The 14,448-nt window shown below is 39.4% G+C and overlaps 1 protein-coding gene across 1 annotated transcript in view; it reads left to right on the forward strand.

Moving 5' to 3' along the window:
- The window catches only part of LOC124721776 (neogenin), a 236,504-nt gene that overhangs the window by 155,541 nt on the left and 66,515 nt on the right, over positions 1–14,448 (forward strand). Inside the window, exons 18-19 of the mRNA XM_047246889.1 lie at positions 2,949–3,078; positions 3,190–3,449. Coding sequence (XP_047102845.1) covers positions 2,949–3,078; positions 3,190–3,449 — 390 coding nt within the window. The remainder of the gene's footprint in view (positions 1–2,948; positions 3,079–3,189; positions 3,450–14,448) is intronic.

Genomic DNA, 14,448 nt, shown 5'->3' on the forward strand with positions numbered 1-14,448 from the left:
TCACATCTAATCATGGATAAAATCAAATATTCAGGGAAAACATCTAATACATAAATATGCATGACAGATGGTGATTTGAATCTCATCCTCAGAAATCTGAGTGTAGTGGACTGCAATAAATGCTGTGGTAGTGTTGGTTATGGTGAAGAGAGGGCATCAGCACATAGCTTATTCCTTTTAAGTTTACCAAATAGGCCAAGTATAATATTACCATTGTTGACAGGAAACCAATACTTTGGGAAGTCAGATAACAATGCTGCTACTCTCTTCGTTATCTGTGAACCACTTGCTGGCCCAGCAGAGGCTTCCGAAAAATGACACCATCCCTAAAATTTTTACTTCTGCCATAGTGTGGTAGGAGTCTCACCCCCCTCTCCCCCTTTTTTCTCACCCCTGCTCCAACCCCCATCCATCACCCCTGCCCCCATTTATGTCTTATAGTGCCTCTGCTCAGTTGTGAAAGACTGTCATTATTAGTTAATATACAATTGCAGTGTCTGTCAGTAAATGTATACCACAACCTCTCATTTCCTTGCTGGCCAATTCCTCTTTTGTTTTTTTCCCCCCATTTATGGGAACCAGGATGTACAAAAGACCTAATGTACCTTGATGCAAGAGGTGTCAGTGTTTATTATTGTTGTATTAAATTTGACTAGTATTATTGTCGATTTAGCTCAAAAGAAATTTTCTTCTCTGTTTTACTTTGTAAATGCAGGGATTGGACAAAAATACGGAAACACTGTGAGAATTGCATGCTTGAACATACATGCAGATGCTAGCCAAGCCTACAGGTTTCACTGTTGTATTTGATGACAAACTGCACCTGTGCAATGTCCCCAGTACGTTGAAGTGTCAATCATGGTCAGAACAGTGTTCTGGGTGTTGAAGATGATAGACACCAAGAGCTGTAATTTTATTTAGCTACCTTGCCGACCGGAGTGGCCGTGCGGTTGTAGGCGCTACAGTCTGGAACTGCGAGACCGCTACGGTCACAGGTTCGAATCCTGCCTCGGGCATGGATGTGTGTGATGTTCTTAGGTTAGTTAGATTTAAGTAGTTCTAAGTTCTAGGGGACTGATGACCTCAGAAGTTGAGTCCCATAGTGCTCAGAGCCATTTAGCTATCAGTTTTGGTGCTGTATTGGCACAATCTTCAGGTTCCTACAGATGTGGCTAGGTAGGTCATCTAATCGTTTAATCGTTTGTGTTATTGTAGGGACCACGATATCCAACTGGTTATTGTGGACGTTTTCTCAGTGGACATGGACTCTTCACACCTCTAAAGACAAATGAGTTGTCATTAAATGTGTGAAAGGTCTATGCCTACTAAGAAGTAGTCTGTGGAAACCAGCTGGAAATAGTGGTCCCTATAATAGCACAAATGATTAGATGATCTGTTTAACTATGCATATAGGGGGCTAAAGATGGTGCCAATGAGGCTGGTAACTAAATAAAATTATTAAATAAAATTGCGGCTGTTGGTATAGGTTTTCTTCAAGTCTTCAACCAGCCCCGGTCCCATTCCATGTAATGTAGATAAATCATGATGCAGACGAAAGTGAGTGTTCAGCAATCATGACAGAAGAGGATTGTGATGAAAAATAATAGGATGGCAGCTAGAAAAGTCACTGCAGAACTAACTGTTGCAATCATGGACCCTGTTAGCACCAAAACAAAACAAGGAGAGCTCCATAAGCAAGGACTTGCAGGGTGAACTGGAGTTCTGATAACACTCATCAATGATATAAACACCTGTAACAAGAAAATGTGGTGCCCAAGCTGTAAAACCTGGACTATAGAGCAATGGAAAAAAGTCATTTGATCGAATGAGTCTTGTTTCACATTGTTTCCAACTTCTGGCCGAGTTTATGTCCCAAGAATGAAACATGGTGGGGGTTTGGTGATAAGTTGGGCAGCCATATGGTGGTATTCCATGATCCTCATGCGTTCTCGGCAAGCTTGCATACTACCAAGAATTATGTGACCATTTTGGCTGATTATTTCCCTCCCAGGGTACAATGGTTATGTTGTGTTCCAAGGTGACAGGACCGCCTTTCGCACAGCTCACATCATCCAGGATTGGTTTTGTGAGCATGAGGATGAATTATTGCATCTGCCCTGGCCACCATAGTCACCAGATCTCAATATTAGCCTTTGTGGTCTACTTTGGAGAGAAGTGTGAGAGATCGTATTCACCTCCATCATCATGTGTCGTGATTCATAATGGCTGCAGGATCAAAATGGTGTCTGTTCTTTGAGATATGTCTGAAAGAACAGACACAAAATATATAATGAAGGCAATGATGACCAGTGATCCCTTCAGTGCAGATGCACACCAAGCTCGAACTCTTACAGGAATCGGCGAGATGTCGTTGGTAATGAGGTTAATGAGCATGAGCACTTCATTAGCAGTGTGTGGTATAAGTTGAGAATTTGGGTCTGTTGGGAGGTGTGCTAAGGTTGTCTGTGCAGTTTCGGTGGCCACAGTGTCCAGATGGCATAGTGGTGAGCCCATCTGCCTTGTAACCAAGAGGCCGAAGTTTGAATCCCAGTCTTGCACAGATTTTCTACTTACCCCATTGATATAAATCAATGCCCACTGGCAGCTAATGTCCTTGATTCCTTTGTGTGTTAACTCATAGTAGCTGCAGGATCAAAATGGTTTTTGTTCTTTTGAACAAGTGCCACGTATATAAGAAGAATGGTATCAGATTCTCTTGAAATCCATAAAGGGCATGCATTTATCCATTCTGAGACAATTGGAAGCTCTTTTGAATGTCAACAATTTTCCTGCACTGTATTAGGCATGGTAAGGTGTTGTGTTTATGGTGTTTCCATATTTTTGTTCACCCCCGTGTGTGTGTGTGCATTTATCAGGTAGGAGATATCAGAACGTTACTTAAAAGCTTGGAATTGTTTAACAGTAAAACAAAAGGTCTGTTGTTGTAGATAACCCAGGAATCACCAACACAATGATGTACATTATTGTGGGCTGCAGTCTTCTTTTAGGACTGGCAGTAACTACAGCACTAGCTGTTATCTGTTGCAAACGCAGGAATACTGAGCGGAGCAAGAAAGGGTAAGAATGACGTTCATAATATGAAATATGTTGGTGTTTCTTTTGTATCTCTCATTTAATCTTTTCCATTTATAATTGAAAAAATAATTCATTGTAACATTTTCCTTTTAGGTACATAAAAGGAAATACCAAGAGTAAAGCAGGAAAAACAAATATAAAGCCCCCTGACCTATGGATCCACCATGATCAGATGGAACTCAAAGCCCTGGAGAAAACACAGGCATCACCAGCAACAAATGAGATGACTGCTGCTGTAGCAACTTTGCCCCAAAGTTCACGGGAGTATGAGCCAGAGCAGGAATCAAAGTTCCATCAGCCAAGTACTGCTACAAACTCTCTTGATAAGAGAGCATATGTTGCTCCATATATAGGTATTAATCTCCTATTGAAGTACAGTACTGTCTTGTGTTTCTTTTTTACTCACAATTGCAGTATGTATGAGATGAGAAATGTGGGTGATACGAGACTGTGAGTTCATTAAGATCAGATGACAGGACCAGTGGACGGTTAGTGTCATACAGGAAATAGTCTTTGTGGTTACTGATGCAGTCTGATGAGGTTACTTGCAATGAAATCAATCCAAAAGAATGGTTGGCGCCATTGAACCAACTTTACTCAAATACAGTTAACATTTTAGCGAAGGTTTAGTGTAACAAAACACACCCTCCACCACTGACATAATCCACAGCTGTGAACTGATGTGTATGTGCATGTCAGTAGTATGGAATCAGCACAGTAAGGTAGGTTAACATTGGTGGTTGTATTAAGGACCTATCATGTTCAGACATGCACATGATTACACCATAAATGAAGTTGCCCAATTTGTTGACATATCAGTGCAGACTGTCCAGTGTGTCTACAGGGACTGACGTACCACTTGCAGCTGAGTCACATGCTGTAAGAATAGTGACAGCAAAAAGATTCTAACCAACTAGGACTGTAGATGTGTGTCACACCTTGTCACTGATAATCGATTTCAAACTCAACAGGAATTGCTGCTGTCTGTGAATGCAGGTACATCTCAACCAGTTTCCGAGTGAACATTGTGGAGGGAACTGTGAGCAGTGGAGTGCAATTGAGTACCTTGTGAAGGCCATTTCTCACAGCGGCACATAAAGCAACAGGTCTTCAGTGGACCAAACAACACGAGCTCTATAATAGTTGACTGGAGTTGTGTAATGTGGTTTGACAAGTCACGATTTGGCCATTATTCAGATGATGCAAGGTATTGAATGGACTGACAGTCTAATGAGGTGTTAACTCAAAGTTTGGGTATAATTGTAGTTGGAAGTGATTTTTGTGAGGTTTTGGCGATGTTTCTCATAGCATGATTTCGGTCCAGCCATCCAGATTACCATGCACATGAACCTGGATTTCTTTCAACATTCCCAGTGATGTAAGTGTTGCCCTTCTTCTGTATCTCCATGGAGAGTATGCTGTGGAAACACCCATCTTCCATGATAACAGCCCCATTCACAGGACTTACCTGCACACATTCCCGGTTTGATGAACACTCATGCACCCTATCACACCTCGACTGGCCTGCTATATCACCCAGTCTTAATCCCAATGAAACTGTCTGGTACTACTTGGAACAGTGGGTGAAACATAGCAATCAGCATTACCATAATTTGGTAGCTCTATGGGATCTAACCATCAATGAGTGGCTTCATCTGGACATGGCATAGCTGAGAGAACTTGTGGACACTCTTTCTTGCCAAATTTAGGCCGTTATCAAGGTTAGAAGTGGTATTACATTATATTTTGTCTAGTGTGCCCATATTGCAAAATCCTGTTAGTTTAATGGCATATAGTGATTCAGTTATATCGAGTTGAATTATAAGGCTTGCTACTTAAAATAAGAAAAATGATCGTGGTGGGTTACTAAACACAACTCAATGGATGAAATAACTAAGTGATTCCTTATAAATGCATGCTGTATTTAGATGCAGGGTCATTCCAACACACAATAATTCGAGGATTTGTAACCCTCTATCTCAGATTTTCACAAAACTTTGCACATTTCCTTATACTTGTAACGTAGGAACTTCTGCAAAATTTTTTTTTTTTTTTTTTTTTTTTCCTCACACTGCAACTTTATTTTTTATTGAATTTTAAATGTGGTGATATTCTGATAACTGGGCTCTGCAAGAATGTCAATGCAAAATGGTACTCATCCACATACACACCCATAACTCAGGTGTTTATGAAGCTTTTGATTTGGAATTTTTTCAGAAATTAAGTAAGGCATATAGTTAACAGATGTCCAGTTACTGAAGCAGTAAAGTTACAAAGAAAATTTTAAAAAATATATCAATGTATTTCAATTTTCGATTTAAAAAAATTGTGATGGTGTGGAAAAATGCGTATATCACATTTCTCCAACCTGATGGTAATCTGATTTTGGTCTTAAATAATCCCCTAAGTTCTAAGCTTTCCAATAAAATAAAAAATTTTAATGGGTCTTCTGCTAATTGACACACACATTGAAATCAAAATTGCTGTGATGGAAAAGGGTAATTTCAAGTAAGTTCATCCAGTCACTGTCTCACTGCCTCAGATGCAAGGGTATCAGATTAACATATTTGAGTATAACTCATTGTAGGCAGGCAAGCTAACTTTAAGTGTGAAAATTTATTTCCTTTGATTTTACTAATTAAGTAATTAATTTTTGAAAGACTGTAATATATATGATTTATATGTTCAGCCAATCACTGCTCGTAGTGATAAAAAAGTGTTCTTAGACAGCAGTAGCTTGTTTGAAACCTTTATATGTATGAAAACAATGCAAAAATTGCTGAAGTTCAATGTTGAGAATAACTGGCATGCAACAATTAGTCTATTTGGCCTCAGTTGCAGTTTGTCTCTCTGTGAGACAGGTCATATCTGTTTGTGGTGTGGCCCTATCATTCCACTTGTATAAAATATGCTTTAAGTGAATTAGTGCTCAGTTAATTGCAATGGAAAATGTGAATTCATGCACTGTTGCAAAATTACTAAATTACCATGTCATTTGACAACCTATACCTTAGTAATAACTGTACAAAAAATAGAAGAGCTGAGTGAAGACCAATCAAATTTGATATTGCTGTAATCCAATATAAGAGTTCCACAATATTAAGAAAGTGCTACTATATGTGGACATCACAGATACTATTACTTAAAAGTTTTTGAAAGTCATCAAAGAATTTGTTGTGATCCTTTCAAAAAACACAGGCAAATAGTTAAGAAATCTTTGAAGTCAGTTTGCTTGTCTTTCTCCAAAACATTAAGTGCTAAAAGAGTCTATGTAAAACCAGGCCAAAACCTATGCCCAACATGTAAGATTTGTGAACAGAAAACTGACATCAGTGATAGAAATGAAAGTGATGCAGTCGACCTGGAGGTGACATTTCACAAATCAGTACTAAAAAGTCAAAGTACTGTGGACGCAAAGAAAACTTTACATGATTTGGGGTACTCTCCATTAAAACTTCACTCCATTCCAAATCACACCAAGGCTTCATATGGCAAAAATAAGCTAGAAATAGTGAAGCATGTTTTGGAAAGAAAGTGTGCCAGATGTTAGATTACAATATTGAAGATTCTGACCATATAGAAGAAAAATTTGATAACGAAATTGTTAAGAAAGTCAAATATTTTGATGCCACGATATTGTTAATGAAAGAAAAAGTGTCTAGTGTAAGAGTACCTGAAAAAATTCAAATTTTAACTTTAGCTCCACCCTCTAGGTTGAAAGAAAACGTAATGTCAGAATTCAATGTTAGTGAGTACGTGGTTCGACAAGCAAGGAAACTGAAAACAAAAATGGGTATTTTATCAATTCCTAAACCAAAAAAGAGGAAAGTTACAAACTGTCAGAATCATTAAAACAGATATTACAGGGTGTATACGACCTGGGACAACCGGGAGATCCGAGAAGAACCCGGGAATTTTTTCATCCAGGAGAAAACAGGGAAAAACCTGGGAATTTTTTCATCTGGGAGAAAACCGGGAAAAACCCAGGAATTTTTTAGAATTCCAGGAATTTTTTAGAATTCCAGGAATTTTTCATTGTTTTTGTTTTCTGTCAAATTTTTGTAAATTGACTGGTAAGAACCGAACTCCAACAAAGGATATTACTGTATCCCACTACTGCAGAATAATACTCCAACAATAAAACATAAACGAGAGAAAAAAATGAAAATAAACTGCAAAGGAAATGCGCCATATATGTCGATGACACGCAGTGCTCATGCAAGCGTCTACCAATAGGAAAATGTATCAAAGGGTTTAGGAAGACTATGCAATGCTTCATAACAACAAATTGCCTCCATTGAGTGTGAAGTCACAACTGTTTACATTAGATTCGTTTTAGCAGTTACGAGTGGGCTCATGCGCATGGACAGGTGAGTCGCGTTTGAGTTGTAGATTCTCCCACTTCTGGCTACAGGAATGTGGCTGTTGGCTGTATAAGCAGACACAGCAAGTACCTAGATGCTACCGGGAAAAGGGGGTGCCAAATTCATATTCTTGAGGAAGAAAAACTTGTTTCACAAAGTGCCTAGCATCCAGTGCACGTTGGTCTATCGATTATTCTTATGATTTTGAAATGCATCCCTGTTGTTTTTTGAACGGTTTTGAACACAGTTTAATCTGATTTCTGAATGAATCATAAGTTGATTTTTGAATGTGTAAATAATGTGTGTGATATTTCTGTCAGGAGAATCCTTGTCGCATCTAGAAATAAACTTTCTGCAGACAAAAGGGGACGGGCCTATACGAGCTGAGCAGAGTAAAGCCGAACGGATGAATGCCAATCTTTGTCTGATTATGTGGTTGATTGGGTTTGTGAATGATCAGCGTTGTTATAATTACTAGCGAAATCCATAGATTCAGACTACCAGAATGGAAATAAACGACTAACAGAAATAACAGGTGAGCAAGATTACATATTATCTTCTCAGTGTATCCAAGAAAATGAAATTTTGGCAGATAATTTTTGGCCAGGTCGCTACACTAGTAAGGACCAGTTGTACAGCCCCAGCTAGCAGTCACTTCAGCTCTATTCTGGAAGTGTTGTACGAACATTTAACAACGCCTAACTGGAGAATAATCATGGGATAACTAAACCTGTGATTATGGCAGGGTTAGTGAAGTTAAAGCAAATTTTGACAATGGCAGGAATAGCTACAGAATTGGTGATGACAGGATTGTTTGTTAGAACGAGGAAGGAGAAGACATGGGGACATCATGTAAATTATGGAAGAATAAGACGGTTCCAAATGTATATAAAAATTTCGTAATAATACTTTTCTATCTCATACTTGAGAAAATGGTGTTTAGGAATGAAATGTGAAACTATTTCTTAACATAAAGCTTTTTGCTTGTAGAAGGCCTAATAGGCATTTCATACTGGTGCTTCATGAATTATATTCTGTCGTGTTATAAAAATGACCATTTGTGCCAAAACAGTCTCATTTATTTGATGTGTGTTAGAAAACTGCTGCAATATTAGAAAGGCCTATTTTGTTTTATCTAGCAGACAGTGACAAAATATGCATAATCAGATTTGTATTAACAGCTTTTTCTGTATTAGATAACGACATTTTGATTTTTCATGTAGCAAAACATTTGACGAACTTTGATGAGGTAATACACTCCTGGAAATTGAAATAAGAACACCGTGAATTCATTGTCCCAGGAAGGGGAAACTTTATTGACACATTCCTGGGGTCAGATACATCACATGATCACACTGACAGAACCACAGGCACATAGACACAGGCAACAGAGCATGCACAATGTCGGCACTAGTACAGTGTATATCCACCTTTCGCAGCAATGCAGGCTGCTATTCTCCCATGGAGACAATCGTACAGATGCTGGATGTAGTCCTGTGGAACGGCTTGCCATGCCATTTCCACCTGGCGCCTCAGTTGGACCAGCGTTTGTGCTGGACGTGCAGACCGCGTGAGACGACGCTTCATCCAGTCCCAAACATGCTCAATGGGGGACAGATCCGGAGATCTTGCTGGCCAGGGTAGTTGACTTACACCTTCTAGAGCACGTTGGGTGGCACGGGATACATGCGGACGTGCATTGTCCTGTTGGAACAGCAAGTTCCCTTGCCGGTCTAGGAATGGTAGAACGATGGGTTCGATGACGGTTTGGATGTACCGTGCACTATTCAGTGTCCCCTCGACGATCACCAGTGGTGTACGGCCAGTGTAGGAGATCGCTCCCCACACCATGATGCCGGGTGTTGGCCCTGTGTGCCTCGGTCGTATGCAGTCCTGATTGTGGCGCTCACCTGCACGGCGCCAAACACGCATACGACCATCATTGGCACCAAGGCAGAAGCGACTCTCATCGCTGAAGACGACACGTCTCCATTCGTCCCTCCATTCACGCCTGTCGCGACACCACTGCAGGCGGGCTGCACGATGTTGGGGCGTGAGCGGAAGACGGCCTAACGGTGTGCGGGACCGTAGCCCAGCTTCATGGAGACGGTTGCGAATGGTCCTCGCCGATACCCCAGGAGCAACAGTGTCCCTAATTTGCTGGGAAGTGGCGGTGCGGTCCCCTACGGCACTGCGTAGGATCCTACGGTCTTGGCGTGCATCCGTGCGTCGCTGCAGTCCGGTCCCAGGTCGACGGGCACGTGCACCTTCCGCCGACCACTGGCGACAACATCGATGTACTGTGGAGACCTCACGCCCCACGTGTTGAGCAATTTGGCGGTACGTCCACCCGGCCTCCCGCATGCCCACTATACGCCCTCGCTCAAAGTCCGTCAACTGCACATACGGTTCACGTCCACGCTGTCGCGGCATGCTACCAGTGTTAAAGACTGCGATGGAGCTGCGTATGCCACGGCAAACTGGCTGACACTGACGGCGGCGGTGCACAAATGCTGCGCAGCTAGCGCCATTCGACGGCCAACACCGCGGTTCCTGGTGTGTCCGCTGTGCCGTGCATGTGATCATTGCTTTTACAGCCCTCTCGCAGAGTCCGGAGCAAGTATGGTGGGTCTGACACACCGGTGTCAATGTGTTCTTTTTTCCATTTCCAGGAGTGTAGATTCTTTTGCAGAAAGGAAAGCACACCATGTAAAACTGTAGCAAGATTAGAGAGAAAAAAATGCCAGGAGCTAAGGACTGAAGAATTGTGTACTTTCTTGCTTGTCTCTTGTCTTTATTGGTTTTATGTATCCTATATTTAATTTTATGTCACACACAACAGCAAGTTATTAGCTAGTAGGCAAAAAAGAGTACAAATTTTCTTAAGAGTTCTTGTTCTCCCAATTACAAATAATCCCATCCGCTATTAATATTGAGTTTTTTTTAAAAAAAGAGAGGGACAGGTTGTCAAACCGGGCGAGTGGGAGCAGGAGAGGCACCACAGGACTTTTCAATTTCCACTGTTCTGAATATAGTTTGATGGCATCCATTACAAAATATACATGTTTCAATTCCACAGAGCGAAATACAGTGGCGTGCGATAGAAGAATGCTGTATGAAGAGGCGTGGCACTGCACTTTGGCACACTTACGACCAAATAATATGTCTTACATTTCCTCGAACACGTTTCATGTTTCAGACTTTTCAGAAAGATGTGCAATACAAGATGAACATATTTTTGGAAATTCAATTTTTTTTAGTATTGACCCAGTTAGCAAATATCGTAGATCCGGGGATGATGCGCAGAGCAGTCTGAGCTATAGTCTCCACGTGACCCGTGTTTACATTTAGTGATTTTTCTGTTTCCCCTTCGTTTACTCTCACGTCAAATGAAATCAAAACAGGTATCTGTGGCCGGGAGCTACCGAGGGAATTAAGACACAGTCTCACAATTACGGAAGGCTAAAATATGTTATTAGTTTCAGATTTTATTTTATTTCCACCTTTCTGACAGGCAAGCATTAATCACCTTGCAGAACAATGAAGTTATTTTTATCTGTTATCTAAAGAAATTTGACTTTTATTAACCTTTTTTGCAGAGGCAATCAATGTATTTGAAATGAAATGTTAAATTCCGCGGTAATGGCTAGTTTCAACTGTTCGCTGCATTTCAAGTGCACGTTTTCATCTTCTAGCACGTAAGGCATTATGCCGTATTAAAGAACCAAACATGATATAATACGGTACTGGTGCTCCAAGAAAATTTACATAAAAAAAAAAAAAAAATTGAAAATCTTAACAGGAGGCCGAGGTCAACTTCAGTGGGAATCTGGACATACAAATGTGCACTTTAAATGTGCACATTTTAGTATGGTTCAAATTCGATGTTTTACATGTATGTACATATGGGCTTCCTACGTCATGATAGCTACGCAAGTGCGGTGTAGCCTGTTATCTGCACTCTCTAGCAACTGCTGAAATGAACCTATTTCTAACAGGTTGTGGGAAAATATTGCGAATGGTGGTTTGAAAAGCAATACTTTCAAAGTAAATATCCTTTTACGTAAGTTGAACTATGTGCGAGAATGTACCATGAGTTTCTTAAATCACAGAGCATTTGACTCATTTTAAAAATCAACTCTTTGATGATGAGCCATTTAGTAGAATTTCTAATCCTGAAGATCAGACAATGTCATTATTAAAAATTTTACTGGCACATTTGTGTGGTATATCTTAAAGTGTAACATGCCCAAAAAAAGATCAACATTATATGTGTTGTAGTTTATGTAGATTAACACATCTAAATGACAAGTAACAACTATTTAAGGGACAAAATAAACTTTTGCTTTATTCGCACAATACATATTAATACATTTGGCTATGCAAATATATTACATTGCCCATCAGTGAACACGGAACATGTATGTTCCACAGAGTCTAATGCACTCTGCACATCATATCTTGTGCGCCACTATGCATGCTGGAAAATGTTCGTTCACATATCCCCAACAATATGTGAAAGCTTAGCTTCTCTTGCAGCTTATTAAACTTAGAGACCGATATTATATGTGAAAGCTTTGCTTTTCTTGTAGCAACACTATGTATATTATTTTAAGGTATTAACTTTCCCTGTTTGTGTGTTCGTGCTACTTAACAGTGATGTTGCTGTTGGCTGACTACATCACGTGTCCTATGCTCTGAATATTCGCTGTCATTGGCTGGCGAGATCACGTGACATGACTGGCTTACAAAAGCCCATTTCAATCTCGATTTCATTGATTTGGAAAGTAACATGTGGTGTTTGGTGGAATTCCAATGCATACTTTCGTAATACAAAAATACACAGCGTACATGTTGCTGCACATCAAAGATTTTCCTTGAGTTTCATTTTCTAAAGTGATGGGAAATTCTACACCCATGTATAAAACCATAGCCATTTAAAGGATTGATAAGTTTTGCAGTTTCAAGGGAAAATATACTGTTACTTAACACGGAAGGCGTGTGTTTTCACCCGGAAGAGAGTGTATTTTTAACTGGGAAATCCGGTCCGCCTATACACCCTGAATTAGCTTACAAAGATGATGATGAAATTGAGTTCAGCCAGTGGATAAACACAGATCATCGGACAGAATTGGTAAAGCAGTCTGCAACTGTTGTTGAATACATAGACTTATGATTACAAAATTACTGGCAATTAAACCCGACTAAATTATATTTAAGTATCAGTCAAAACTATTGAAAAAATTGAAAGAAAATCTAACCACGGAAAAAGCAATTCTGTTAGTGGACTTTGCTAAAAACTACAGTTTTGTAATTCAGAATGAAATTCAGAGTAACCACTGGACAAGAAGCAGCTGTACAATCCGTCCTGTGTGTGATTATGTGGTAAATGAAAAAAGTAAATTGGTAATAATGAACCACTGCTTTATAAGTGATGATATGGAACATGATGTAGGATTTGTATATGCTGTCCAGAAAGAAATGGTTAAGTGGTTGGCAGAGCCTGAAGAAAGTGCATTATTTCACTGATGTTTGTGCTGCTCAATATAAGAATAGAAAAAGCTTTAAAAATTTGTGTGAGCACAAAACCGATTTTTCTCTTTAAGCTGGGCATTCCTTTTTCGGTACTAGCCATGATAAATCTGTGTGCAATGGTTTGGGAGGAACTATAAAACATACATTGAGAAAAGCTAGTCCTCAACTAGCAGATGATGCACAAATAAGAACACTATCTGGTGTTTACGATTTCTGTAAAGCTAATACTGACAGATGTTTTTTACACTTCCAAGAGAAAGTCAATGTAGATTTCCTACACAAGAACCTCAAGAATAGATTTTTGACAAGCTGCGCAATACCTGGTACCAAGAATTTTCACCATTAAAAACCACTATCTGGTGATTCTTTAGAGATTAGAAGAGTATCTTCTTCTGAAAAGCCTTCTTTGATTTTTTCATTCAGTGAAAGTGCCCCACAATGTACACATATTTGTCTTCAACAAAATGCTGTTGTAGCAGCTGTGTATGATGACAGGTGGTACTTTACCTTCATCATAAATGTCTGTGGTGAAGAAGGAGACATTGAACTACTTTTTCTCCACCCGCCTGGACCAGCAGTGTCATTCTTTTGGCCTGAGAAGGAAGACTCTTGTCTTGTGCCTTTGGAAAAGATTTTATGTGCTGGTGGTGTACCTAAATCAACATAATTAGGAAGAATGTATTACTTTAATGAAAAAGATACGAAGTTAACAGAATGTAATTTGTCACAGTGGATTAAATACAGAGATGCTCTTAAGAAGTTTATTTGATAGTTTCAGTGATCTTCACTGCTGAACATGTACATTTTAAATTAACATTAGTGTGACTAGAATAATTGTCATTTAAAGGTACTAATTTGACACCATAAATAAAGTTAACCTGTGTAATGAAAATGTTTCAGTTAAGTTTATACCTCTTGGCTCTGTACCATGAGGCTGCCTTACTATAGGGTGTGATTTGAATGATTTTTTGAACAATGATGTGATATATGTTAAATGAACATCCAATATCTAGTAAAACTCAGGGTGCTTCTTCTTCTTCTTCTTCTTCTTCTTCTTCTTCTTCTTTTTCTTTTTTAAAAGTGTCAGAGTTTCGATAAAAATAAATCTTGTATCAGCTGTCGGAGAGTGTTTTGGATGTTTAAATATCATTGTCTGGACCACAACAGCTTAAGTTGATTTTCTACATTCCCATAAGTCAAGAAGAGTTATTAATTTTTTCTCAATAAAGATACATCCCGCCTGTGACATATGGGAAAATATGACAGTGATGTGTTGAAAATAAGATACTTCATATTATTATTATTATTGTTATTGCCTGAAGTAATGCAATCCAAATGACAAACTTCAGTTGCAGCATTTACATTTGTAAAACATTTCCATTTTTCCACCTCAAACTACATGAAGTATGTGGAAAAATTCTGCATTCACTATTGCCATGCAGAAACTAACAAC

The sequence above is a fragment of the Schistocerca piceifrons genome, chromosome X (genome assembly GCF_021461385.2).
Source record: "Schistocerca piceifrons isolate TAMUIC-IGC-003096 chromosome X, iqSchPice1.1, whole genome shotgun sequence".
In the NCBI taxonomy this organism is placed as follows: domain Eukaryota; kingdom Metazoa; phylum Arthropoda; class Insecta; order Orthoptera; family Acrididae; genus Schistocerca; species Schistocerca piceifrons.